The sequence below is a fragment of the Sebastes umbrosus genome, chromosome 18, assembly GCF_015220745.1.
Source record: "Sebastes umbrosus isolate fSebUmb1 chromosome 18, fSebUmb1.pri, whole genome shotgun sequence".
NCBI lineage: Eukaryota > Metazoa > Chordata > Actinopteri > Perciformes > Sebastidae > Sebastes > Sebastes umbrosus.
Genome location: NC_051286.1, coordinates 14,379,870 through 14,407,477, shown reverse-complemented (window position 1 = coordinate 14,407,477; position 27,608 = coordinate 14,379,870). Strand labels below are relative to the sequence as shown.

At 39.2% G+C, this 27,608-nt stretch overlaps 1 protein-coding gene across 7 annotated transcripts in view; it reads left to right on the top strand.

Annotated features, from left to right (window-relative positions):
- The window catches only part of esrrgb (estrogen-related receptor gamma b), a 150,010-nt gene that overhangs the window by 84,958 nt on the left and 37,444 nt on the right, over window positions 1-27,608 (top strand). The window contains exon 1 of one of the 7 annotated variants that reach the window (XM_037751103.1): window positions 21,795-22,524. The exons of 5 other annotated variants lie outside the window; for them this stretch is intronic. In XM_037751103.1, the coding sequence (XP_037607031.1) occupies window positions 22,475-22,524 (50 nt within the window). In that variant the 5' untranslated portion in view covers window positions 21,795-22,474. Of the gene's footprint in view, window positions 1-21,794; window positions 22,525-27,608 lie in introns of those variants that run through there. One more of the 7 variants, XM_037751105.1, reaches the window with a different exon arrangement.

Below are 27,608 nucleotides of genomic sequence, written 5' to 3'. Positions count from 1 at the left end.
ATTGACGTTTAAAATGCATGCTCCACTCATCAAAAACTTTGTTGCATATCAAATCAAGCGCTTTCTGAACATACCGCCTGCCACCAGGGGGCGATGGAAATGTTTTGGCTTCACTTTTGGGGAGCTGTCATGCCAGCTCTCGATTACGTTTGGAAGGAAACGTAGTTTGTCGCGGATTGGTCTTTGACGTATCATAAATACCTTTTATAAGTCTGCGGACGGCCGCAGCAAGTGACGTAGTACGATGAGCGACGTGCAGAGCAGGTGACGTAGTATATTGAGCGACTGTGAATGACTAGCGAGACTCGCTGATCGACGACCAATCCTAACCTTAACTTTTCAAGTTCAATGCCCGCGAGAGTTTCCCCTCAATGTGCTGGTTCCCTTCTAGACATGACCCTAATAATGGGTATATAAAGAAAGTCCACTACTGGTGGGTGGGTCCAACAAACACCAAACTTTCCCCCAGGAGACCAGTGTTCATGTCCCGTGTGAAACGTAGTCATGTTTTACATTTTTGTTTTGTTTTTAATTCATTTTAAGCCAAACCGTGATGTTTTTTACTAAACCTAACCCAGTAGTTTTGTTATGTTTTCATATATTTTTGGTTCCATTTACAACGTTAATCACGTGTTTAAAACTGTTTAAAACAGCAAAAGTAATCCGGAAGAAAATAAGTTTCCCTCAAAACGTATTTTGCTTATACAGTTCAGTTGTTAGTCTTATTTTAAATCTTATTTTGATGAAAAGATTTGTTAATTAGCAGGAACGTAGCACAACGTGAAAATAACGCTCTGTTGATTTAATATTGGGTAAAAAGTTTTGGTAACAATGGATTTTTATTTTGCTCCTAGGAGATGCACTGTGAATATGCAAAGATGTGTACATTAGTAGGAATGTAGCACAACTTGGAAGTGAAAGCAGTGCTCTGTTTGTTCAAATATTAAAGTGCAATGAAATATTAGTGCAAAGATAAGTGCAATAAAAATATTTTGTCCCTAAAATCAATGAATAATCTCAATATTGATCAAAATAATTGTGATTATCATTTCAGCCATAATCATGCATCCCTGTCATCACTTCTTTGTGTTATTTTGATGCTGTAATCATCTGGAAGTTGTTGCTTATTTCTTCTCTTATACATCAAAACCCCAAGTATCTTTTTTTGTGTAGAAAGTACGCTTTTGGACATTTCACACAAGATGCATCAACCCCAATTTCACAGGCTTTTATGTTAAGTGGCTGTTCAGTCCGACTCGCCCATCAAGCATGATTTCCAAGAGCGTTTTTTTTTTTTTTTCAACTTGCCAGAGAGACCAAAACCATTTTAAATGCAAATGACCTAAATAAGATTAGCGAGGTAGGCAGTCCGCTCCCTGTTAATTATCACACGCAGTAGTCAATTAACAACGCTAACGATGGGACACTTAGTGAGCGTTAACCCAATTTACCACAGCTAAGAGCCGGGTGGACACAGTTGCAAGGGGTAACTTAAGGTGGGATCTGGAGGAGGAGGGGAGTCGCATCTTTATTGAGCTCCATCCTCGTTACGGAAGCACAGAGTTTAGAGACGTCGACTGGAGCTCAGGAGGAGAGTTTAGCACTTAAATATGAAAGTGACAAGAAATAAAACTGTTCAGTGATGGCCTATTCTCCCACGACGACGTGGAGTTGGGCACCATGTGGGCTGAATGAGGAGCGGGACTCATTCGGGGGTAATTAGAGTTACCCAGGATGTGTTAGCCGAGATGCTGCTCTGCAGTTAACAGCATTAGCCATGGCAGGGCTGAAGGCGTGCTCTGATTTAACAGTTGTCACTAGACCTTGGCTCTGAGAGGCATGGGTGACTGACAGGTCGAGACGAAGCCTTCGTTCGTGCGTCTGCGTGTACGTGTTCACCTTTGTGTACGTGCACAGGAGTGTGTGTTGGTTGCACTGATGTGAGAAAAGTATGGGAAGTGTTGTTTGGAGTTTTCTCACCGCTGCTTCTCTCAGTCTGTAACTATAACCTTGCAAACAAGAAACCACGTTGCATGCGTGAATTGGTGTCATGCACTTGCTGTAGTGATACAGTACATATTTTTTTTATACAAATAAAACCGCTGCTGCAAAGCACTTGACTTTTTTTTTATTGCAGAGCAGAAAAGTCACTGAGCAGCTTTCTGTCAGGTGAAATAAAGTGAAATGACCCTTTATTATGGAGCATACAGGGTTCGCTTTTAAGCACTGATGACCCTGTGAAACGTGTACGCTCATGACAACAAAAATTGATCAAATTCAAAGGCAACTTATTTTTGCTTTACTTCTTTGAATCCACATCTAGTATTAAAAATATAATCTGATATTGGTACACAGTGAGTCGTAAAGGATAAGTGGGCCTCATGCAGCAACATTCTCTTAAATTTCTTTTATATTTTCTCTTAATTTTCTGTTAAGAGAAAAAATAAGAGTCAACTCCAGATACACCAAAGGCACGTAATATCATCCAAGGGTTTTTATAGTCTTAATTGGGATCAGTGGACCAATATTATTAAAATATTATATTCTTAGTTGGCTAGATGCCACTAAATCCTACACACTGTTTTTTTAATACAGTTATGTTAAAGTTCAGACTCAAAATGAGATTAGTGCCAGTTAATTAGGTTAAAAATGTGCCTTTTTTTTTAATTTGACAGAAGACAAAACGACTCCATAAGAGAAGTCTGGTTTTAAGTCAATTTCAGATTAATGTGTTTTATCTTAAATCTTGTACAATATAGCCACATCAAGAAAAAAACCTCTACGGTGGAGAAATGTTATAACATAAACTGTGATGAACATACTACAGTATTTGAAATCTAATGATAATGAAAATAGCATCCATGTTACTGCAGGGAAATGATCTACTGCCGTGTTCTTGGTTGCCCGGCCACTTTGTTATTGATTTTGATTCTTTTTTGCCATCTTCCCCCTTCAGTTACTGCGTCCTCTCCACTGAGTGTCTGTAGAGAGGACATGTTGGCCTGCAAACAGCACACTTTGGCTTAAACATAAAAAATGACTTGCCATTACTTTCTTCCTCTTTGTCAGATATTCAACCTCTCCGGTGCCCAATTCTGCACTAAAGTGATGAATTGTGTTGGATTCTGGATGACCAATTAATTTCCTATATTTCATTTGGGCATCCAATAAACAGTGCTTTTACTTAAACTGCCGCTATGGAGTCTCTCACTTTAAAAGAGTTTGTTCCACTTCCTGTAAGTCATGATTTGTACCAGTAGGTCTTATCATCCCCTGCAGACCAGCACCAGAGTCCGTTGTTATGAACGTTAAAATACTCACTCAGTGTCCAGGCGGTGACATTCAGGCATCTCTATCACACAGTCTCTCTCCAAAATGAAACATCTGCCCCGCTAACATAAATCATCATCACACTCTGGCCCTGCCCACCCATTTTCATCTGTGTAACCAGAGCTCCGAGCGTCAGCAGGAAGTGTATTGGTGAGAGCGGCCTATTGATCATTGATCTGGCGCCATCGATCCAACCCGTGCCTCTTTCCCTCCCACACCAACTCTCTGTCGCTGTTCGGACTCACGGGGACACTCCTGGTCATCTTTTGACTTCAGTCTCCCTATGGAATATATACGCATACGCTCAGATAATGAGAATAAATGGTAGTTCTGACTGGTATTTCTCGCCTTCGTGTTTGATTTATCACCTTTAATCAATATTTTTGACTTCAGGAGCAGGAATCACCTTGTGATGCTACAGAAAATGCCCTTTTTGTCTCTCAGAGTGTGATTTTAAATATAGCTGCAAAAATGAATTGATCAGTTATCAACTATAAAATTATTCGTCAACTATTTTGATAATCAATTAATTGGTTTTAGTATTTTTTTAAAGAAAAAAAAGTCAAAATTCTCTGATTCCAGCTTCTTAAAAGTGAATATTTTCTGGTTTCTTTACTCCTCTATGACAGTAAACTGAATATCTTTAAGTTGTGGACACATCAAGACATGTGAGGATGTCCTCTTGGGCTTTGGGAAACACTGATTGACATTTTTCACCATTTTCTGACATTTTATAGACCAAACAACTAATCGATTAATTGAGAAAATAATCAACAGATTAATCGACAATGAAAATAATCATTAGTCACAGCCCTAATTTGACGTAATAAAAACATCCAGTACTCAAAGAGTGGTATGATAAAACCTATTGTCATTATCACAAGCAACAATCTTGACTTTTTATCACTTTTCCTTATAAATAATTGTTTCCTGCAATCTGTCAGCCTCTTTGTAAAGCTTCTCACAAGACAAATCTGATTTATTTTTAATTAATCTAATAATATGGTGATGTTAATAATAATCTACACAAGACACCAACATGTTACTTTATAAATAGTGTATAAATACCTGATAATACCTTGTGATATTGGCAGAAAATGGCTTAAGATTTATAATACAGAGTTCAATCCTGATCTCTTTATCAGTGGCACAAATGGCCGACAGTAAAAGCCACAACTGTATGATGAGCAGATCAATATACACGTAATTTACAAACTACAGGGCAAGTAATCAATGAGTATAAAAGTGTATGAAATATACATTACAGGAATCCTGCTATAGCGCTGACCACAGACTGTGATAAATAGTCCAGCCATTTATTTTTGTCAGTATTGATTATTCAGTCCGGAGAGTTCACCAGAATCGTCCGTCTTCTCTTCTCCTTTTCACTCGATCTTCTCCTGAAAGCTGATTTACGATCCGTCGGGTCAGACGAGCAGCTGTTGGTTAAAACACCTCGGAGATGAATAAAAGTGATTTGAAGTAGAGAGCCTTTAATGTGATTTTAAAAAGTGGCTCGCATTGATTGAAATGTGGCTTTATCTGGGTTATGTTTTTAAGTTTAGCACTCAAAGAGATTACTTTTGTGTGATATTTGTGTAGATTAGTGTAACATTGTACTCCAGGATGGTATATATCTGTCATCCTTTCCATTTTTAGTTGACTGTGTTAATACTTAAAGGAACAGTATGTAACATTTAGGGGGATCTATTGTCAGAAATGGAATATAATATTAATAACCATGTTTTCCTTACTGTATATTCACCTGAAAATAAGAATCGTTGTGTTTTCGTTGCCTTAGAATGAGCCGTTTATATCTACATAGGGAGCGCATCCCCTCTCCACGAAGTCCGCCATGTTGCACCGGCACGTTTCTACAGTAGCCCAAAACTGACAAGTTCAGTGGCCGGAGTTGATAATGTTACTCGCTCCCGTCGCCTCCGCCGCTCTCTCTTGCTTCACCACTCAATTCCCACGTACACACACAAACTCTAAGCACTGGCTCTGCACCAAATGACCTACCTCTTACAACAACTGTCTCCAGAGAGGGACATTAGCATTTTCACATCTCCAACACGCTTGGTACATGTGGAGGTGGATCCTCACCTCACCGCTAGATACAGCCAGATCCTACACACTGGACCTTTTAAAGTAAAAAGACCCTCTTAAACACATCAAACATCACATGGTAATAAATAAAATAACCAGCCTGTTCGCACAAAAAGACGTATGAATGACATGATAATGCGCAAGGCATTTAGCGTGCAATAAAAACGCCTTTCTTGCTTTTGGCATGTCGTTTGTACGCCATGTAGTCTGTACTGACTGCAGTGTAAACGCATCCACGTAAATATTCTACAGTCAGAGTTATAATAAGAATACAAATCGGGAAAGGCTGCTTATGGTGGGCGGGAGAGCCTAGGTCCAAGTGACATTAGTGACATTTGTTACATGTTTTTTACTGACGTTTGTGATATGTTTTCCATACTTGCCTTACGTTGTTTCCATACGTAGTTTACATTCTTATTTTAAGCCCAACCATGACATTTTTACCAAACCTAACTAAGTGGTTTTGTTGCCTAAACCTAACTGCAGACGTTACTGTCGTTTTGTTGGGTGGCGTACAAATGACACGCGAAAAGCCTAAAATGCATCCTCATGACAGACGGAATGTCCTTGCAATGTTGTGCTATTTATACTCCTTCCCGTGAGATCGGGTTGAAGTATCAGCCTCCCAAGTCATTCCTCTTTAAGACCTTTCCTTGTTTCTACTTTTAGTCTTTTTTAGTTTAGTCCTCTCACACTTTAGGATCTCCGGACTCCACACAGCACGAACGTGGCTATTGCTTGTCATTAGAATAACAAATGCACCGGGGCTCCTGATTTAGTGTGGCGCTCTGGCCCCTGATGTATATTAATACCACAACACTGCACCTCTTACCTAGGGTTCATCATTCATCCGGGTAAAAGAGGTGGAATTGAAAAGCAGTCCTTGTTTTTGCTGGAACCTGGATCACAGTCATTTATTGTGTCATGAGACAGGGCGGCCCCTCCGCACGTCCTTCACCTCCATGTGCAGTGCCAGCTCCTATTAGATACTAAAGTGTGTTTGTGTGTTATTTTGAGGCTGTTTACACGGGATGAAAAACTTGTAACTATTTGTGAAAAGGGTAGAATAAGAGTCAAATGTAGTTTATCATCTTGAATATTCCTTGTTGTTGTTGTTGTTCTAATTTTGTACACTAGTGGTTCTTTTTTTGTTAAATTGTGTCCCACGTTCAGATTTTTTGAGCTCAATACTGAAGTAAAAGGGTGAAGGATTTGCATTTCATTTCATTTCATGCATATTTTTAATCATGTCTCTTTCTGGCTCTGCCCAGCGCTCCCATTTAAGTCTGGTGGGGTTCTCATTGAGTGAGTGGTGCAGCTCTGGGCTCGGTTAAGTGATGACTGCTGGTGACAGATTGTCCTCCACCACATTGCTAGCACTTCTCCCAGACAGACCGTCCGTCCCTCTTTCATCTCTTCCTGAGTGGACGTGAGGGCTCACCCAGCAATACAAGACAAATAACACTTCTGCCAGGCCATCAGTCTTTCCAGCAACGAGGCAGCTTACCTCTCAGTTGAGTGTAGTCCATGTAGCACCAGACTCAGCTTCATTCCCTGACCGTCCCCACTGGACTGCCGTGAGTCTATCTGATGTATTAGAAACATCTCTATGCATTGATTCAAAGCCAAGCACGCTGTCTGTTTCTGGTTATCTCTACCTGCAGTATTTACATGCACGCAAGTATCTAGATTGTTTTTTTGCAGTAATATGTTTTCTTAGCTTTTTGCATTGATGTAGTGTTAATTTCGTCCACGGAAACTATGATTCAAAATATTCGTTGACGAGCTACTTTTCAGCGATGATCGGGCCCTTGCACCTTTACACACGTCGCAGGTACTGGCGGGATTACGATTGACGCGCCCCCACATTTCTGTGACCATCGGGCACTGCGCACACGAATTAGACGGTATTTCCTGCGTGGAAATGACGTATTGCAATTTTTTCCCCCTTCCTGTGTCCACTATGTGGCACTAGAAACCACGCGCTAAACATGCATTATGTTGCTGTATATCAAGTGTTGACCACACAATGTAGATTTCATGTAAATCAGATGATATCTGTCACATAACGCTGACTTTCTGTTGCCAACAGATGGCGTTATGACTGAGACAATATCGGCATGTAGATGTCTTCAGGCCTGGACTGTTATCCAGCATGTGAAATTTGGAAAATGTACGCTCAAGTTACAGCAACATCCTGTTTTGTGACGAACAGCGCTTTTTGAACTACAGTGTCTGTAAAAGGCTAAAAATGGCCTAAAATGGCACATGGAATTCAAAATGGCTGACTTATTGTTGAGTTAACGGTATAACTCCAAGAGGCTTTTTTGTACGTCTCCACATGTTACATCTGCCTACCAAATTTCATACATGTAGGTGAAACATATCCCAAGGGCTACTTCTTTCTAATTTTGCAGGGGGGCACTATTGAGCCATTCTTCCACAACCAAGCCAGAGACCTCTATAATGTCAAATGTTTCACCAGTTCTGATACATTCAATTTTGAGTTTTTGAGCATCTTCAGCCCCTCAAAAAGGCTGTAGCTCGGTGGGTAGAGTGGTCATCCTTCAACTGCAAGTTTGACAGTTCGATCCCCAGCTGTCTGCATGACATAGTGTCCTTGAGCGAGACACTGAACCCCAAGTTGCTCTCCGGGCGCTTCACAGCAGCTCACTGCTCCTACAACGCTTAGGATGGGTTAAATGCATAGGTCAAATTCCATGCATGTACCTGTATGTATAATGAATGTAATTAGGTTTAAGTTTATTTCTTTAAATAATAAACACTACAATAGTGCTCGGGCCCTAATAAACGAAAACTATGACAAAATGTATAAAATTTTTCGTCAACTAATAAAAACTAAACCATAATATGAAAGATGGATGAATTTACTAATTACTTTTTTAATGCAACATCTTACAACAAACTGCTGCATCTGCAGAATCGCACACCGTAGCTGCTGATCAGTTAACCCATTTCCTCCGCCGCCCAAAATATCTCTTGTTCAGAAGTTGATTTAGCTGCTTGACCTGTTGCACTTCCGTTAATAAGAAGCGTCTTGCATTCAATAACGTTGTGTCTCTGAGGATTAAGAGAAACCTGGTTAACAGAGTTTTGATGGAGTAAATTGATTTCTTGGCCATACACTTAACATAGCTTCCAAAAGGGTTTTTACAAAGTCTGTGACAAAGACACAGAGCAGGGAAAGTATCGCTGTGACAGCAGGGTGGAGGGATGAAAAGAAAGACCACTACTTATATCTGAAAATAAAAGAAGTCTGACTAAAACTGAAGCTAAATAAGTTTCTACTGCTGAATGTTAGAGTATTTGTAAAAGTCAGAATTCATACAAATTTGTCATCGATATCTAATAAGCCAAATTGGCTTTGTTTTAAAAATATTGTGAGGAGAAATCTGATATGTGATCACTGACCAACTGCATGTAAATGTGGCCTGCAGTGCATGAAAACGCCGGAACCTGATTTATCCCTTTTTCTGGTGTGAATCTAATCATAGCTAGTCATTTTGAATATAAAATGGCTAATGACTGAGCTCAACATTTTAAACAATTAAAAACTATCCTTGAACAAGGGGAAAGGGAACATCTTTTTTACAAAAACGATCATTTTAGGCGGTTTTTTTCGCAGTAAATGGGTTGTCAGTGTAACGGTGTGTGACTACTCTACCTGCTCCATTACTCAGGAGGATGTTGGTGTGAATATGGTTGTATGAAAGAGGAGCTTCGGTTGAGTCTAGACTCGTGATTCGTTAACTTCACAGGCGCTCTCAGGGAATCCTGAGGCCACACTCCCCCTGCCACCGCCCTGGGCAATTATGCTCTTTTGAAATGCAAATAGATGGCATGTACATGTGTTAGTGTGTGTGTGGCTTGGTGGGTATACATGCGGGTTTGCGTGTGCCTCCGCGCACGTCTGCGGGTGTGCGTGCGTGTCCCCGTAACTTATCTTAAAAGCACCTAAATCCACTGGCACCCCGGTGCAGCGGCAGTCAAATACAATAACATCTGAAAGCCCTGCTACCTTGTGCTCGCTCGGTCCATAGAAGGGACCCTCCAAAACGCAGAGCCGACAAAGAACATACCTTCAATTAGCCAAACGATTAACATTTTAGAGGAAGTCTGTGTTTGGGTCCCTTGGGCTCCCTGCACTCCCCCACCAGTCTCCTTTTCATATTCAAATCCACGACATAAAAGTTAGCTATATCTAATCCTAAAAATGGGTCTTTTACTATTTTGTAAGGAGATAATGCCTGAAGTTTTTGCAGGCGGTATAATTGCCAGGTTATGGAAGAAGGTGTGCCATTATGTTTAACAATCATCATGGGCAATAGGTGCTCCTATGAGTCGGAGCAGACAAAGCTCTCAGAAGCAGCACAAAGCCGTATGATATTGTCTTTTCTAATTTAGTAGGCGATTAGTCAATCACACTAACCTACATTCATTTAAAGAAGCGCCTCTCTGGGGGTAGCCTCAACGCTTGAGTGGATTTCTGGTCATTATCATGTTGTGCTGTGGTTTTGGTCTTCTCCATAAGAGACGCCACTATTGATTTGTTTCATTTTTGTGTCTGGCTGCTGTCACTTAGCCATGGCATCTTGGTGCTGGGTAGGTCGGGGTTGCCCATCTGCCCGCCTCCATAACAGAGTGTGACAGGGTACTAAATGGTACTGTGCGGTAGCTGTAAACTTTGTGTGAACTTACACCACACTCCTGTGCCATTAGGACGAGATGAAATTCCTCTCAGACTCTTAACCCCGGGTCAGGTGAAGTGAATTTCTCCCAAATATGCCACTCACAGGATGCACAGAGGTGTCTGCATAACCTTTTTTTTGTGAATTTAGAATCAGCTTTTTCAGACTCAAAATTCATGGCAGTACGCTGTCAATTCTTATTAATGCTAGACCTCACATTCAGTGGATTCATAATCCAGCTGCATTTGCATTCATCCACTTGAAGCTGTCTTATATAACCCACAACATGTAAAGGAGTTATAGGTAAATCAGTATTTATTTACGATATGAAATACAAAAGGAGATTAATTCATAGAAACAACTACCTCACACCGGTAAATTGAGACATTGACTCAGTTGAAGGAAACACCCTCTGAAATGCTGAAATTATGTATTGATTTTCCTCCTGTCTTTCGCCCCGATGCCTCTGGGTAATTGCCTCTTTGCTGCTGCTGCTGCTGAACTGAACCGTCAGGGTGTCTCGGTGTCTCTGGCCTGTTATGTAGACTCTTACATCAGGAAGACAACACCACTGACTTCTGTTGCATCACGTGCCTCTACCATCATCAGCCGGGGCACTGCAGGGCCACACTGTACGTTGACTTTTTAAGGAGGTAGCATTGGACACTGTAGAGGTTCTATACTGTATCACTGGAATAAACATGATAATGTTAATAATGTTATGTATAAAAACATAAATTCTCTGTACTCTGTCTTCTCATTTGCTTCAAACGGGCTGAGCTAAATTGCCTAACATGGCAAAATAATCTCAACTCAAGGTCCTTTTACTAACATTATTTAGGTGGTGGAGGAAGTAGTCAGATCCTGTAAGAATACTATTACAAGTACCTATATTTAAAATACACTGTAGATACACTCAACAAAAACATCAAGTCACTATGGCCTTAACGGTGGGAAATAGTTAAATAATGCTGTAGTTACTACAAGCGGATATTTTTGCAAGAAACAAATGAAATATCTTGTTAGTGAACATTTTACTGATGTGTTCAGTATCAACAATTTTGCAACTTGCCAGATATGTTAACTAACAACCTTTCCTCATTATGTTAAAGCTACCAGAGGGCAACCTCTGGATCTGAAAAGTGAAGCCAATGCTGAAGTGCCTTAAACTTGCATTCTTTCTAATAGCCAGCAGGGGGCGACTCCTCTGGTTGCAAAAAGAAGTCTGATTGTATAGAAGTTTATGAGAAAATGAACCTACTTCTCACTTGATTTATTACCTCAGTAAACATTGTAAACATGAGTTTATGGTCTCAATCGTTAGTTTCAAGTCTTCTTTAATACAGCATGATGTTCATTTAGTAAATTATGGTCCCATTTAGAGTCAAATAGACCATAAAGCAGGGGATGATTTAGGGCGTGGCTACCTTGTGATTGACAGGTCGCTACCACGGCTTTGTCCGGTCTTGGTGTTGTCCGTGGTTTTGTCTTACAACTTTAACCCTTTCACAGTGTGTTTTCAGTTTATGAGAGTTAATTATAAAATTTTTGTTCGTCTATAAATGTCTTATTCAGCATTCGGTTGTGCTTAGCTCCACCCTCTCGAGTCACTTCTGGTTGCAAAAAAACAAGATGGTGACGGCCAAAATGCCGAACTGGAGGCTTCAAAACAGCCGTCCACAAACCAATGGGTGACGTCACGCTGTCTACGTCCACTTCTTATATACAGTCTATGGCTACTACGGGGAACTTTCATTTTGTGTAGATTTTGGCGGTCCCTGCCGGGCGCAGAGTTCTCCACCTCCCGTCGGAGCTCCGACTGCAGGTCGAAGGCGGCAGCAAAGCCAGATCTGGGTCCGCGGCGGGCTGGTCTCTTTGTGTCGTGAAACGCTTCTTCTGATTTCACCAGGAATTGAACCCAATGACGGGCATTAAGAATAACTATATAGAAACAGACAATATTCTCCCTTATGGTCTCGTTTGCTTATGTAGATCATATAGATGCATAACCAGTTAAAAGTTCCTTGAATTCCGGTCAGCATTACCTTTCCTGCAAAACATATTTGCTGTTGCAAATGAATATGTCATAAGTACCATAAGTGTTGTGTTACTCAGGTTTTTACAAACATCACCCAATCTCTGGAGGTAAAGACTTGTAATTGTTTACTATGTCAAAGGCAAACTGCCCCACTGCTCCTGTTTGACAGGTGTCAACTTGGGTGCCTCAGAGGGCTTTAATAAGCAGGACCTTTGGCTGATAGTTGATACGAGTGGGTCTCAAATATTTCTACCTTTGTGTGACAGACTCTGATGAAAGCTTTTGACAGCTGGAACATTATGTTTTGAGCTTGGCAGGATAAATGATTATTTTCATACTAGAGGTCTCATCCCAGCACTGCACTTTAATTCTGTCAGGATGCTTGACTGCCTTCTGAAAATGGAAGACAATGAACGCTCTGTATGAAATGTCTTTTTTAGGACAATGAGCCTTGTGGGCTTTAGAGAGAGATGAAGACAAACTGTTGATGACAGTCCCCAATTCCCAAGATTTAGAATAAATGTTTTCCTCTTTCGTGGTCCAGAAAAGACCTCTATCCATCACGTTTTAGGAGCACTCTTTGTTTCCAGGTCTAGCTGTAGTTCGTCTGGATGAAAGGCACCTAGATTAGGGTTTTTCTTTTTAAGGTTAAACTGTCAGTTAATGTGATTCGGAGCTGGCTCTTTAACGCTTTTCTAAAGTGACACGTGTCTTGGCAGAATCAGCGAGCGTGGCAAACATCAGACACAAAAACGGGTGAAAAATGGATTGAAATTCCTTTGATGTGGCATTGTCTCACTCACTTGAAAAATCGGAATAAAGAAAGAGCTGTGGTAAATTGCTCTGTGAATGTGGCTGCTGAAACCAATACTGTTTTCTTTGCTTTGCTAATTATTAATTACCCATCTCCATGCATATGTGTTTATTCCTAATTGTATTTGATGGATGAGTGGCAGCTTTGACACCTCATTAGACCAGATTAATTGAACGACACAATATTTATGTCTCGGCAATGACCAGTTATCCTACCATCTATCATTGAGATGATCTCGCTGATTGAAAACCACTGGTCCGTGTAATCCTAATTATTTGGAATTAGAAAAGAATTTATAGCTTCTTGTGGCGTTTTTCTGTGATGACGGCAAATTGGAAACATTAAATGCATAACGAGGGAGAAAATGAGAGGAAGACACAATCATGGAATTAATGGGGGTGAATGTCGGAGAAGGGGGAAGGGCGCATAAAACAAACGAGGTGCACGCCTTGTAGACCCACAGTTTTTCACTGCACGGCTCAGCCGTAGACACACACTGTCATGTTTTCTCCAGATTCTGGCATAACATTTGTCTCTTTCTCGTAATTCTGAAAGGGGAATGCCCACAGGATGCCTATTTAGAAGATTTTAACTCCCCATCCACTCACCTCCAAACATGCTCCTGCAGAACATCTCGATCCACATTCTTGTCTTTTATTAAAAAGTTGGCTGAGTACTGGAGAAAAAACATTTCCACTGAACTTCATATAACCCTCCTCTAACTTCTGCAAAAGCTTTGCCCCTCATGGGAGGAGCACAAACTAAAATCCAGCATTTGAGCTCACAGAGAAGCAACAAGGCCCGGAAGAGTGGAGCTTTTACTATCATACAGTATAGGAAAGCCTCAAGGAACACACTTCTTTCCCAGGTAGTGAGAACTTCCTCAAGCTTATTTTTTTCCCAACTTTTCAAGTTTCTAACACCATTAGCCGGCTCCCCTGTGGTCTTGAAAGCGGCAGCGCTGATTGAATTAAGCTGTTTCCTTCTCTGAGACATTTTGACAAGTTTTCTTATACAGAAGTCAGTCACTGCTGTAACTACACATACCAATATGCTCACACACACACACAATGCTTGTATATGTATGCACACACACATCGAGGCGCACACACATGTAAAAAATACAATCTATCTATAGAAATCTGCTGACCAGAATCGCTCAATGGGATATAGACCAAAGACTTTCTTAGAGGCTGCTCTATAATGCCATTTACACCATAGTATTTTAATCAATTTAACTGGCCTTTTTAGATTCACTTGGCTCAAAACGCTCTTTCTAGTTTTAAAAATAGGACAAATGGTCTTTTGGAATCAACCGGGGAGAAGTTTAATCTCATTGAATGGAGCCAAAGCCAGATGTTTAGCTCCACACAGTATAGAATACAAGATTATACCGGCCTGATATAGCCCTTCCACCACCCGTTTTATTTTTATCCTCTATTAAGGCAGCGATATCCTTAAAGGCTGCCAAAATTATCCTGTAAAAATGCTGACTGGGAAATATGAAAGGTTCCAGGCGGTTCTAGTAAGCAATCTGCGCGCATGGTGGAGCAATGTGACTGCTGTGCTTGCTATACCAACAGGGGTGACCCCAGTTGGATGGAGAGGTGAGACTAAATGAAAGTCATCCCTGGATCTTAGCGGAGCCAAGTCTTGAATACCAAGCCTCTCTTCAAAATGAGATTTACTGCCAACAGAGGCTGCTTTACATAAATGTTTGTTTTTAGTATTATATTCATCAGCACTGTGTAAACAGGCTGCAACTCCTGCAGTTTAAAATCCACTGGACATTTTTTTTTTCCTGCCTCACTTTTCAATATAAGCATGATCTGCTTTGTGTGTGTGTGTGTGTGTGTGTGTGTGTGTGTGTGTGTGTAGTCAGTAGCTGTTTAAATTATGCATTGAAATAATTCTTCAGCAGCAGAAATCATGCTCAGATGATTATTGTTTCACAGTATACACCACTGACTCTCTAAGTATTTTGACAATCCTCTCGTCCGTGGAGATAATTTATACTGAAACAGCCTCTTTTGTCATGGGATTGGGACGAGCAAAGAGGATAATTTCCTTATCAAACACGCTATAAGTCATTTGAAACAGAAAGTTTTGTACCTAAGTTAACCGTTCCTCAGAGTGGAGCTGGTAATTGAAGAGTTACTAGTGCCCTGTGGGTGTTCTGAGACGTTGAAGTCGGTACGAGCCCAACCGGCAGCTCCGTGACACGAATTCAATGAACGTACAATTTTTTTCCTTCTCTCACACATTTATGGTAAAAAACTTACTTAAATGCACGAGTTGTCACCACTGTTATTCTACAGATCAGTGTACCTACACATACAAATGTACGTGCATGTCTTTTTAAACACAAGCTAGCTGTTGCTTTTAGAGCTGCAACAATTAATCAATTAGTTGTCAACTATTAAATTAATTGCCAACTATTTTGATAATCTATTAATCAGTTTGAGTAATTTAAAAAAAAAAAAAAAAAAAGTCAAAATTCTCTGATTCCAGCTTCCTAATTGTGAATATTTTCTGGTTTCTTTACTCCTCTAGTCAGTAAACTTAATATCTTTGAGTTGTGGACAAAACAAGACATTTGTGGACGTCATTTTGGGCTTTGGGAAACACTGATCGTCATTTTTCAGCATTTTCTGACATTTTATAGACCAGACAACTAATCTATTAATCAAGAAAATAATCAACAGATGAATCAACAATGAAAATAATCGGTGGTTGCATCCCTAGTTGCTTCTATGTCAAAAATGTGCTGCAGTGTTATTTAAAGCATAAAGCAGGCAATCTTGTGAAATTAGCAAGTCTACTAGATTTAAAAAATGATCCACCCGCACAACCCAGTCCAGTGTTGACAACTCTTTTCCAATGAAAGTAGCTATAGTAGCAGCACTAGCTCCAAAAGTCGCAAATCTAGAGAGAATGTCGCCAATTCTGCAACACAGACAGATTCAGAGACAGAGATTCAGGCCTCCCTCCAAAGAGTGATTTTGTTCCTAAAATAACAAACATGGCTATTGTTAGCACAGCTGTCAAGCTAGCAGCTTATGGAAGACTCCAGTAACGCACAGTGAGTGCACGGGCAGAGTGTGCACAGGCAGGCAGGCCGTCCAATCATTTTATTTGGGCCGAATGAAATGATTGGATGTGCTTATTACAGTCCAGTGACAGTAGAGGTGGTAATCACCGGAGGCCCCACGATACGATATTATCATGATACTTAAGTCACGATACAATCTTATTGCGTTTTTAAACATGCGATATGCTGAATGTTGCGATAAGATATATTGCGATTTAATATGCAGTTTGTCATCATCTGTTTTATCTAATAAGATACAGTTTTTCTCAGAGTTCTCATTCACATATCTTGAAGTCAGATATCAAGGGACGCCTTTGAAAATGGCCGCATACGTTTTTCCTCGCCAAAATGTATCGTTAGTTCGGAGCGTTATGAAGACAGAATAGCGGCCGGGATTCTTAAGATGTTAATAGTTTATATAATAAAAGATCAATACCTGACGTCTGTGTATCAATAAAATATCGCGATACTATGCTGTATAGATTTTTTCCCCCAACCGTATAGCCACAGATTTTTTCTTTTTTTTGTCAGAGCATTTCATTTATTGATTGTGGTCGGGATGTAATGAGAATTTCAACTAATATAACAAAAAAAATATTTTTGAAGATTACCAACCCTAGCTTTAATATTAAGAGATATAAATATACTATTCTCTTAGATAAAAAGTCTTGTTGTTTGTCCAGTAGACACTCAAAGCAACCGTGTAAAGTTACCCACTTCTCTTGGCGCTAGCTGTTTTCATCTGCAGGCTCTAAACCCAGCAGGCTTGCTTCGCACGCAGAAGCGTCATAAAGCTGTAAACAGCTGACGCCACGAGGGCCGTTTTTGCCAGCTGCCTTATTGGAATGAACTTGAGAGGAATGTATTGATCCCGTTTCTGGATGGCAATGACACAACCTGGCTTTGCTGTAGAGGTGACTCCATCCAGACCCTCTTGTGTTATGCAGGTGACGTATATGCGAGACGCCGAGGCTTCGACTGGTGTCAAGGAGCTGTTTAAAATTAGAGCGCGGCGGTGCAATTGATTTTGTTTATATTTAATGTGATTAAACACGGTGGAGACCATTCGCTGTTGCTGGAATCACAATGGCGGCTTCCACTGGAGCATATAGATGCAACGCAGGTTAGAAAAATGTCCCCAAGATAATATATGCCATTTGGCGATTGCATTTAACCAAAGTGTCTTATCGTGATTGAAGACATTTTAATAATGAATGGTGCAGTGAGATCAACCGGTGCCACGATACACGACAGCAACAATGCGAGTCGACCGTAATTTAAGAGTTTATAAAAACAGATTTTTCTTTAATATCATAATAAAAGTAAAATATTGCAGTCTCTGCACTGAATCCAAAGAAAGTCCTCATCTTAATATAATTATAATACATCTACCCACAATATAAATAACTAAAGACAATACAAATTATTCTCACATAGGGGCTGAAAAATAAGCATAATTTCACAAAACACTTTAGGACATACTCTGCCTGTTGCTTACTATCAATGATATCAAATCATACCACCACTATAATAAATGATCAAGTGTGAATTTCCCTGCATGGATATTTCATGTACACTCTCAATACCAGAGATCCCAGCATACATTTCTGTCCCTCATCGTGTGAGTCCAGCTCTCTCAATCAGGATATCCGAGTCCTGCTACGAGTCCCTGATTAACACCGCCGCTCGCGTAGTTTTGTTTTAACTGTCCTCAGTTAAATGAGAAATTAAGAGGCAAGAGATAGAGGCTAATAGCATTTATTAACCCAGCGTGAACGGGCAGCGGGGCGACCGCGCTCCTCCACCAGCACCGTCTAGTCGTGGTGGCTCAGTCAGCGTGGCCCGGAGAGGGGAGTGGAACATAATAAAAACCAACAAATGCACCCAGCTGATTAATGCAGCCCTGTGGCTATAGTAATTATCCCTCTCCACACTCCTCCAGCAGACGAGCCAAACAAGTGTGTGGCAGCGAGAGGGAAATGTGCGAGTGATTCAGGGTCTGTTTAGTGAGCGTCGTGTTAGTAGTTGGATAAAGATTTTTGTTGATTTGGTGGACTCTGGAGGTGGAGCTGAGGCTTTTACACTTTCATTTTAGAAGTTTAATCTCTGCAGTATTTTGGCCTGGATTGCAATATCTGTGTACAATATGTTTGCGTTTATGGTGAGGGTTCAAATTCTATATAAGTGGATCAAAATATAGTTTGTATCTTCAAAATATAGGCTGGGCGATATGGACAAAATCGTTTATCAGGTCATTTCATATCTCGATAACAATATATATCTCGATATAGCACATTTTCTGGTAATACAATACATAAATAGTCTTTATCAAATAACCACATGGTAAAGCCCATTTTTGTATACTCCTGTATGAATTAAATGCTTGAAAAAAAAGAGTATTTTCTTATTTAATTAAGGACTTTAGTGTAAATGAACATAACAAGTTTCAAGTGAAATCATAGAGAAAAAAATAAATATTTCCAGCTATACACTGACTATGTTTACATGTACGCACACAACCACAGAGTAATCAGATTAAGACAATAATTTGATTTAACTACACTGGGGTATTCCCATTAGCAGACTTCTTCTCTTTCTGAGAAATTTGAGTTAGTATGTGCTTGTTATTATCAATTTAGATTATGTAATTGTGTATTATGATATCTTGATGTATGATTTCATCACGATATTCCATTAAAAGATGATAAAGTATCATATTAAATTATCGCACAGCCCTACTTCAAAATATATATTTTTTTTTTCAAAAGAGAGAACACTTATTTCCTACATGATCCCATGATGTCAAAGAAAAATAAAATATATAACATGAACAATTGCATTTTAAAACCAAACTACATAAGTGGAGAGTAAACCAAAGGAAAAAAAACACCTAAATATAACAAAACAGATTAATAGGTAATAATCTGTCACCTTGACCTTTGACAGTCCCTCTTATTTTGTCAGATTTATGTATAACATTGCTATAGCTGCTTTATAATGAAATAACTTCCACAAAGGTGCAACACAGAAACATTATCAGACTCTTAATAACTTCTCTTCTTTTTTTTGGAAGGTTTAACTTGTTTGTAATATATGTCATTAGGGAGATATGTTGTGAGTTGTGCACCTCATATTAGCTCCTTCATTATAAGTATATTATTAGTTAAATAACATGAATATTCTAAGCTAATAATGATACTTCTGTCATATTTCAGTTTGTGGGTTTTCATAAGATAAGAAATATGATAAATATGAATCTTTCTCTCGCACTAATTCTTCGACTGAAAATTTCCAATTTGAACAGAAACAGTTTGTTCAGTCATGATTTTGTTCTGAGATGAAACTGATTTCATCAACTTGTTACCGAAATTTAAATAAAAAACAACATTTTATATTTTATAGCTGATAAATTTTAAAAAGAAACCATCACTGACTAAATATATAAATATAATATAAATATATAAATTACTTTTTGGCTTGTATATTTCCCATTTCATAGTTGTTGTTTTTTGTTGACTATCAGTAATTTGCTTAAATTCGTGTGATGATCTCATTAAAACCAGAGAAGTAGCAGCGATGAGCTTTGAGTATACAGCTCCTCAATTATAATAAGTCTTTTTAAGGAAGATACTGTCTGTTGTCTGGTAATCAATGCAATTATTTTATCAGTTTCTTGTTGTTAAAAGTTGACATGCATCATTTGTAACAAGTTATGTCCAGTGGGAGTACACGGCGGGCTTCCTGCTGAGCCATCGGGCCGCTCACAGTCCAGTGTCTGTTTGGAGAGGTCAAAAGGTCGGACATAAAAGACCAGTTTGCTCATGAATCAGGATTTTAATTACATGCTGCCAGTGTGACAGCGAGATTGTGTCCCTCAACTCACCACAATATGTAATTACTATTTATTGACAGATAACGATTGGTTCTTTTTCACTTTTCAGAAACAAGCTGCTGATTGCACACAGACGGTTAAATCTCAGCGTTTCTGATCTGCTTTTAGAAGCGTTTCGTTCAGGTTTTTATGTGTTTTTATTCATGAGTGCACACATTTTCAAACTGTATAAGCCTAAATTTCTCTCCAAAAATAAACCCAATTCCCTTTTCTATCCATCTGTTCTCTGTTAAATTAAGGCCATATTCCCGCATTCAGATGGGGAATACATGACTGAGAGTGAAAAACAGCAAATGAGAGCAAAAACTATAATGAAAACATAAACTGCTGCCTGGAAATGCACAGTGTGTTTAGATCCCAGACTCGCTGTGATCTGCTTAAAGAGACACACTCTCGGTCGTAGAGCTGAAAATCTGTTTTGCTTAAATACAGACCTAATGATTGGATTACTGTTTCTTCGTTTGGCGATAGCGTGATAGTGGGATTACAGACTGTGCGTTCAATAGATTTCCTGTCAGATGCCATGAAGCCCGGTGTGTCCCCTCGCTGTGTAAGCTGGCTGGCTGAGAGGGAGGGAGGCAGATGAGCCTTGGACTTAACAATATGGCCCACCTCAGAAAACTGGCAACACAAGAGTGGAGCTGCAAAATTAAATGCAGTGATTTTTTTTTAATTAATAGATGAAATAAAACAACCCTGATAGATGAGAATGTCATTTTGATAATGTTTCACCAGTTAAAAATGTATTTAATTAACCAAATCTGCAGCTTTACCTTTAGAGATACTTTCACATGCACTCTAAATTTGCATAAAAAAAAAAAAAAAACATTTTTATTTTTTTTATTTAATTAACTTTCCCCCACAAACCTAATGTGAAATCATACATGTCATGTAAACATTAGCGTCTTCTCTCTGCCTCATTAAAAACATAAACATATCTCCTCTATTGATTATGTCTGGATGTCTTAATCAGATCAGCGGGAATATCCTGGTTTTCCTCCGCAGGAAAGTACATCAAATGCCCAAATATTGATCAAAACTTTAATTGAGAACGCACAGCTCCTTTTATTAAAGCAATCAGCCTTCGCTCCCGTGACTTTGATACGGACTGACATGAAAAGAAAACGTTCAAAATTGTATAATTCCTTTTTATTTAAAAGACGGTTGGGAAACAGAGTCTGTCCCGAGGCTTGTGGCGACACAGCAACGCTGTGATCAATAAGAGCGTGTGATGGGTTTTGTATCGATCAGGAAAATGTGGGTTGATGAAGTGGGTTGGATTGGGGGGGCGGGGTGGTGGAGGTGGGGGGGCTTTGGGTTTCCTCTGATGGCTGCCACATTACACAGACGTGGTAAAGATCCACTCAAACTTGTCTGTCATCGTTACTATCGTTCGTGCCGAGGTCATTATCACTCTCGGTTTCTTACATCCTGTCTCGTTCGTTACTGGTGTGACCCCCCTCTCTTCACAGTGGGACTGGTGAAATGCTGTGGGAAGCAGCTGCCGGTACTTCAAAGGAGGGCAGGCTGTGGAAAAGCCAGATCCACGGTGGAGGATAAAAGAGTAAAGGGAACAGTTTAGCTCTGTAAGCTGGCACTGAGCCCTTTAAAGCACAGTAAACAGACCTGTTTAAATCGCCTTCAGTGAGCGTGCTGCTACTTCTGCTGCTTGTCAATTACTGCTGTCCACTTCACTTTACTTCTGTAGTTGTAAACACCAAATGTGACTCCTCATCTACCCCCTCTATATCTACTGTATATCTATATATATCTATATCTATCTTGGGGGGGGTCTGCCTGTGTCTCTGTGTTTTGCAGCGCTCCCTTGTGAATGACTGGACACCGACCGGTAGTCCATTAGTCCTTCCCATCTCAGTAATCTCTCATCCTCATTGGCTGCACTCAGGACAGCCTTCCTGAAACCGACCAATGGCGTCTGCTCCGTATGCCCCAAGCCGCTCCCCCCTGCTCTTAAAGAGCCCCCATGACTTCAATGGAGACTCAATCCCCTCGCTGACTTACTCAGCCCGAGTGCACTCTCACCACTGCTGCTCTCCATCCATCTGTGTCTGTCTTTTATTCTCTCTTTCTCTCTCCATCACTCCCCCTGATCTCGTTTCTTTCTCCTCTACACTTACTTCCTCTCTTCATCTCTACCTCAGGATTTTTCCTCCTCTCTCCTCTCTCCTCTCTCTCTGTATCGCCACCACTCTTCCTCTCTTCACACGTACTCCTGAGCCCAAGTGTGCAGCAGCACCTGTGCCGACTGGAGTTTGTCGGGCCGAGCCAGAAGGTTTTTTTTTTTATTTTGTGTGTTCGTGTGTGTGTGTTGAACAGGGGAGGGCAGGGAGACAACACCCAGGAACACCTGACCAACATTTCATCAAGATATGTGGAGACTTAGGAACTGATCTCCTCCTCCAGCTTTTCCCCCAGCTGTTTGTTTATCAGTTTTTTTTATTGCAACACCTGGAATGCTTAACGTGGACTGATGGATGTTTCCGAACTGTGCATCCCTGACCCTCTCTGCTACCACAACCAGTAGGTGCATCTCTTTCCACCTCTTTTTCCTCATCTTCTCTGTTTCTTCTTCATCTCTACTGTTGTTTCCATTTTAGATGACAGGTTTATTGACTTTTTTTGCCTCTATTTTTATCAAAAAGGCGAGAAAAAAATGAAAAATCTCATGCGTAAAGTAAACTGTTTCAAAAGCCAGGGAGTTCCTCGCGTTATCTCAGCTCCACCTCCCCGTGTACGGGACAGCAGCTCGGTAGAGTAGCCCACGGGGAGTCCAGGTCGGACGGTTGCCCTGCAGCTGTGTAGCTCTGCATCAGGATCCAGGGTTTAACCTCAGCCGCAGGGAAGAGCCAGAGGCAGATTAATGCCGACCGTATCCAGACGACTATCCTCTGGCAGCAGCCGGTGTCCGGCGGTGTCCCAGGGAAGGAAAACTGTGACTGTACTGTCGCCCAGTCTGTGTGAGAGTGTGTGTTCATGAGAGACAGATGACAGTGTGTTCGAGGGGGCAGATAACTGCCTGTTTAGTTAAAGCTTTGATCACTTTTCTGTTGTTTTTTGTACTTAATTTTGCTGTTTATGATTAAATAAAGGAGGGATTTGATCATCTCCAAAGTGTCAGTATACATAAAGAAAATGCAGTTAATTATATTTAAATAAGATTAAAGTATACAGTGCATTTAGTTCATAAGTGCAGGGATCAAGCAGCTTGTTTTACAGAAGTCAAAGAAACTCTCACCAGCCTTTTGTTTTTCATTATTTCACTCGTTGCATGCCTGGAAAGACGCTCTTCTTTTGACCAAATATGATTAGACAGGGAGACCCTTTACTGGGATCCTCTTAATGTAATCTGTAGATGGGATTGGAATGGTTTAACCTGTTTAGCACTTTTTGCAGGACTGTGATTAGGAGTATTTCAAACTCTGAACATAAGGAAAGAAAGATCTTCTGCAACTTTAGGCAAAATCTCACAAAGGTGAAATAACATCAGCCTGTATTTGGTTAGCAAGAGAAAAGATAAAACATTTTTTGCATTCAAAAGTAACTGCTTTTATTAGGAGGGATTAGTAACTCTTATTTAAAAGTGGTTGCAGCTTTTATACACTTTGCAGTAATATCATGCTACATTAAAAATGTACATATTGTTGCTTTTTACATTTATTTTTATGTTGTATTTTAGATTTATACTGACACAAAATGGCAAGTAATATAGTATAAAGTGTACAACATTGACAATTCAAACTGTTAATTTAAATGTGCAGTACACACAATGTAAGGTACAACACATATACATTTAATTTAATTACTACAATCAAATTAATCATTCTAATTTCTGAGTGGACAGATAGAAGTGTAATGTTTGACCACAAGTGTATAGAGAACGTGTCCGTTGTTTTGATATCTCACATAAAAGTAACAGATCTGGGTTTCATTTCTTTTTAATGTGTTTGAATAGATCAGTTTCATGTATTGTCTTTTCAGCCTTTGACATTCAATATTGTAATTCCTGTGCAGATTGCGGTGTAAAACCCACAACCCCTGAGCTCTTCTTTTTCGCACATTCATCAATTTTTAGAATCTGTAAAACTGCATTTCGTACACGTTCATACAATTAACACCGTGGGCTTTAAGTTATTATATTTCTTTTTATATTTTAAGATGAATTTAAATGCTAAAAAAGACAAAGGTAACGATATGATGCTATTAACCTATACTGACCCGTGGCCAGGTCTTAGTAGTGTGTGCAAGTGTGTGCAAGTGTGTGCATGTGTGTGCGTGCGTGTGTATGTGTGTGTTCTGCTGTGTTTGTAGGGATGCATGTGTGCATTTGCATGTAAACCCTGCATTTATGGACGTACACAAACATATGCAAGTGTATTTTACGCGTGTGAGGAGCTGGTTACGTATGTGCATGTATATACATGTTATATGTGAATGTATGCATCTGAATGTGTACATGTTTTGGTATTTTAAGATTGCCTCCTCTGATAACTGCAGGACCATTTATAGTACCTTTTTATGACATCACCCAATACACCACAAAGTCATGTACAAATTTACAAACTCACCACTCTACATATTTCTACTGGTTATAACTGAGTTCTTCCTGGGATTAATGCGGCATTGAAGGAGTTAGTTTAACTAGTAACTATTATGTTGATTATTTAAGGAGAGTTTATTCAAGGCAAACCATGACAAAGCTTTTAAATAAAACAGTCTGCCATCACTATTAACTGTAGGAAACTTGCAGTTTATAATAGAAAAAAACTCTCATTAGCAAAAGAACATTGTAACAGAAGCTACACACTTAAAAAGTGTTTTTACTATTAGGTATTGTTAACAATACTATCACACAGTTTACCACCTGCAAGTAATTGTAGTTGCTCATGTATTTGCATACAGTAAATCTGTGCTAAAGCTGTGCTTAGTAAGGTCTGGCTTCAGGGAACACTATTAATAATCCCCTGAGGTCTGACGGCCAACCTACTGGCCAGAGGTGAGAGGTCCCACGACTGTTAGTCCAACTCTCACGCCACGTCTCTGCTGAGGAGGCAGATATGTTCTTCTACCTACAAATTAATATTAGCTTATCAGGCATTTCACATTATAGAAAATATTTAATGAATATATACATATATATATACACATATATCTAGATATTTTTTAATACCGTTTACCAGGATAACTTGAAGTGACTCAGTTCAGAGATGTGTTTCCTCTGCCCAAAAAATAATACATTTAAAAATGTTATTGTACATACATTTTAATGTAAATATGCTAAGATGTTTCAGTGTTCAGAATTTATGATTTAATCTTTTTTAAATATCCACACTAGAACCGTTTTGGTGTTTCTTGATTGAAATTATAAGCTAATTTGTGTGTATAACCAAAATCCAAATAACCTGCAGCTATACAGTACGTGTGGATTAAAAAACAAACTCTGGACCAGAGTCCATTAAACTGTGTAATCTACTATTAAAATCTGATTCCTCAGTTACTCTCCACATTTTCAGTCAGATGACATGATTTGAAAATTCTTGGGAGAGAAAAAAGTCCTTCTGCTTATAAATAGTTTTTTCATGGTAGACACTCTTTTCTTACATGATAGAGTTTTATGTCTTCATTATGAAACAAAGGCATCTTATTTTCATTTTCTTTAAATGTTTAACAAGTAAATGTTGATTTTTAAAATGGTCAACCTTATTATGTCTCTGTGATTAGCTGTGGTTTCATTAGCCACATGGCAGTTTTGACAACTGCATCATTTATACTTCAAGTTTAACTGCTCTTTATGTTCAGTTAATAAATCAGATCCATTTCTCTGTCGTTCCACCTGCTGTTCCCATAGGTGCCCTTCACAAGCAAACCAACAGGAACGAATAAGCACAAGCGGTCAAATGTACACACACACACACACACGATCACACACACACACACGATCACATACACACATATTTGCGCGCACATACGGATGAGACCAAAGAATCACACACTGACCTGGGATCTAATTTTAGCGGTGCCATATCATGGAAACACCTGACTGTGTCTGTTAAGAGACACACATCTTATCATGCATTGCATCTGCATTTATTACACTAGTTATGCACTTTGTCATAGTGTGTTTATAATGTAATGTTTCCATTAGTCAGTGTCAATAATATCTAAAAAAAATTAATAGATAAATCAGAATCGCTTTATTCGCCAAATGTACAAAGGAATTTGACTTAATACAGCGCAGTAAAAATTTGAAAAGTTAAAAGTTGAAAAGTTAAAGATGAAAACAATAATTATATTCTCTTAAGAATTATTTAATGCTACATTATGCTACATATACTATAAATCCACAATTCTTAACATGACCGCATTATTCTACTTCATAAAGAAGAGATTACAAAGTTGATATTTAATATTTAACGAACCTTTTATTTGATCTTTTATCTTTTATTTTTTTTGATAAATGAGTAGCACATTAAACATTACGTCAAGAGAAAATATTTTTAAATATGTGGTATCGCAAAAGTTCATCTTAATTAAATTATAGCAGAATATTTAAACCCTGAGCATAGGCTTATTTCCTGGAGTTTATTACTGACATATAGTGTACCATGTTGTATTATGTTGGGCCAAAGTTGAGATTTTTAACCGGAAACTGTCATGATATAAAACTTCCCCCCAAAAGAAGATCTGATACAGAAAGAGCAAAGAAAACAGAGATTTATGAGATGATATCTTATATGGTACTGATAAATTTGAGTCTTACTCTGCTTCTATGTGTTCTTCAAAAACATTTAAGTGAACATCAGAAATAGTTAGTTTAATTTTAAGTCTTGGTTACATTACTGGAAGTGTTGTTTTGTTACTTGTGAGGGCCAGCGTCTTACATTCTGCTTTATCACTCTAGTGAGTGGACAAATGTTGCTGCTTCCAGCACACTTTTTTGCACTGCACGGAAACCGCTTTCATCACTGTACTTTAAGTAACACGGTCACTGTTTGCTTTTGCACCAAAATTATTAAAACCCATCTTCAAGTTTCGGGCTGCAACTAACAATTATTTTCATTGTTGATTAATCTGTTGATTATTTTCTTGATCAATCGATTAGTTGTTTGGTCTATAAAATGTCAGAAAACGGTGAAAAATGTCGACCAGTGTTTCCCAAAGCCCAAGATGACGTCCTCAAATGTCTTGTTTTGTCCACAACTCAAAGATATTCAGTTTACTGTCATAGAAGAGTAAAGAAACCAGAAAATATTCACATTTAAGAAGCTGTTATTTCTTGAAAAATTACTCAAACTGATTAATCGATTATCAAAATAGTTGGCGATTAATTCAATAGTTGACAACAAATCGATTTATCGTTGCAGCTCTATTCAAGTTTGATTGGCTGATGGGACCAGTAAAAGGGACTGGGAAGCCAATAGAACCTGCGTCCACTGGCGGATGGAGGGAGCAGGTGCATTATGTTCAAATTGTTTGAAAAAATATGCTGCTTCCCTCCAACTTCTCTTTTACCGCCAGCTTTGAGTTTTCATGAACAAGATCAGTAAAAATGACCAGAGACAAAAACAATTCAAAAGTGTTCAGAGTGACGTGATTATTAAGGGCGA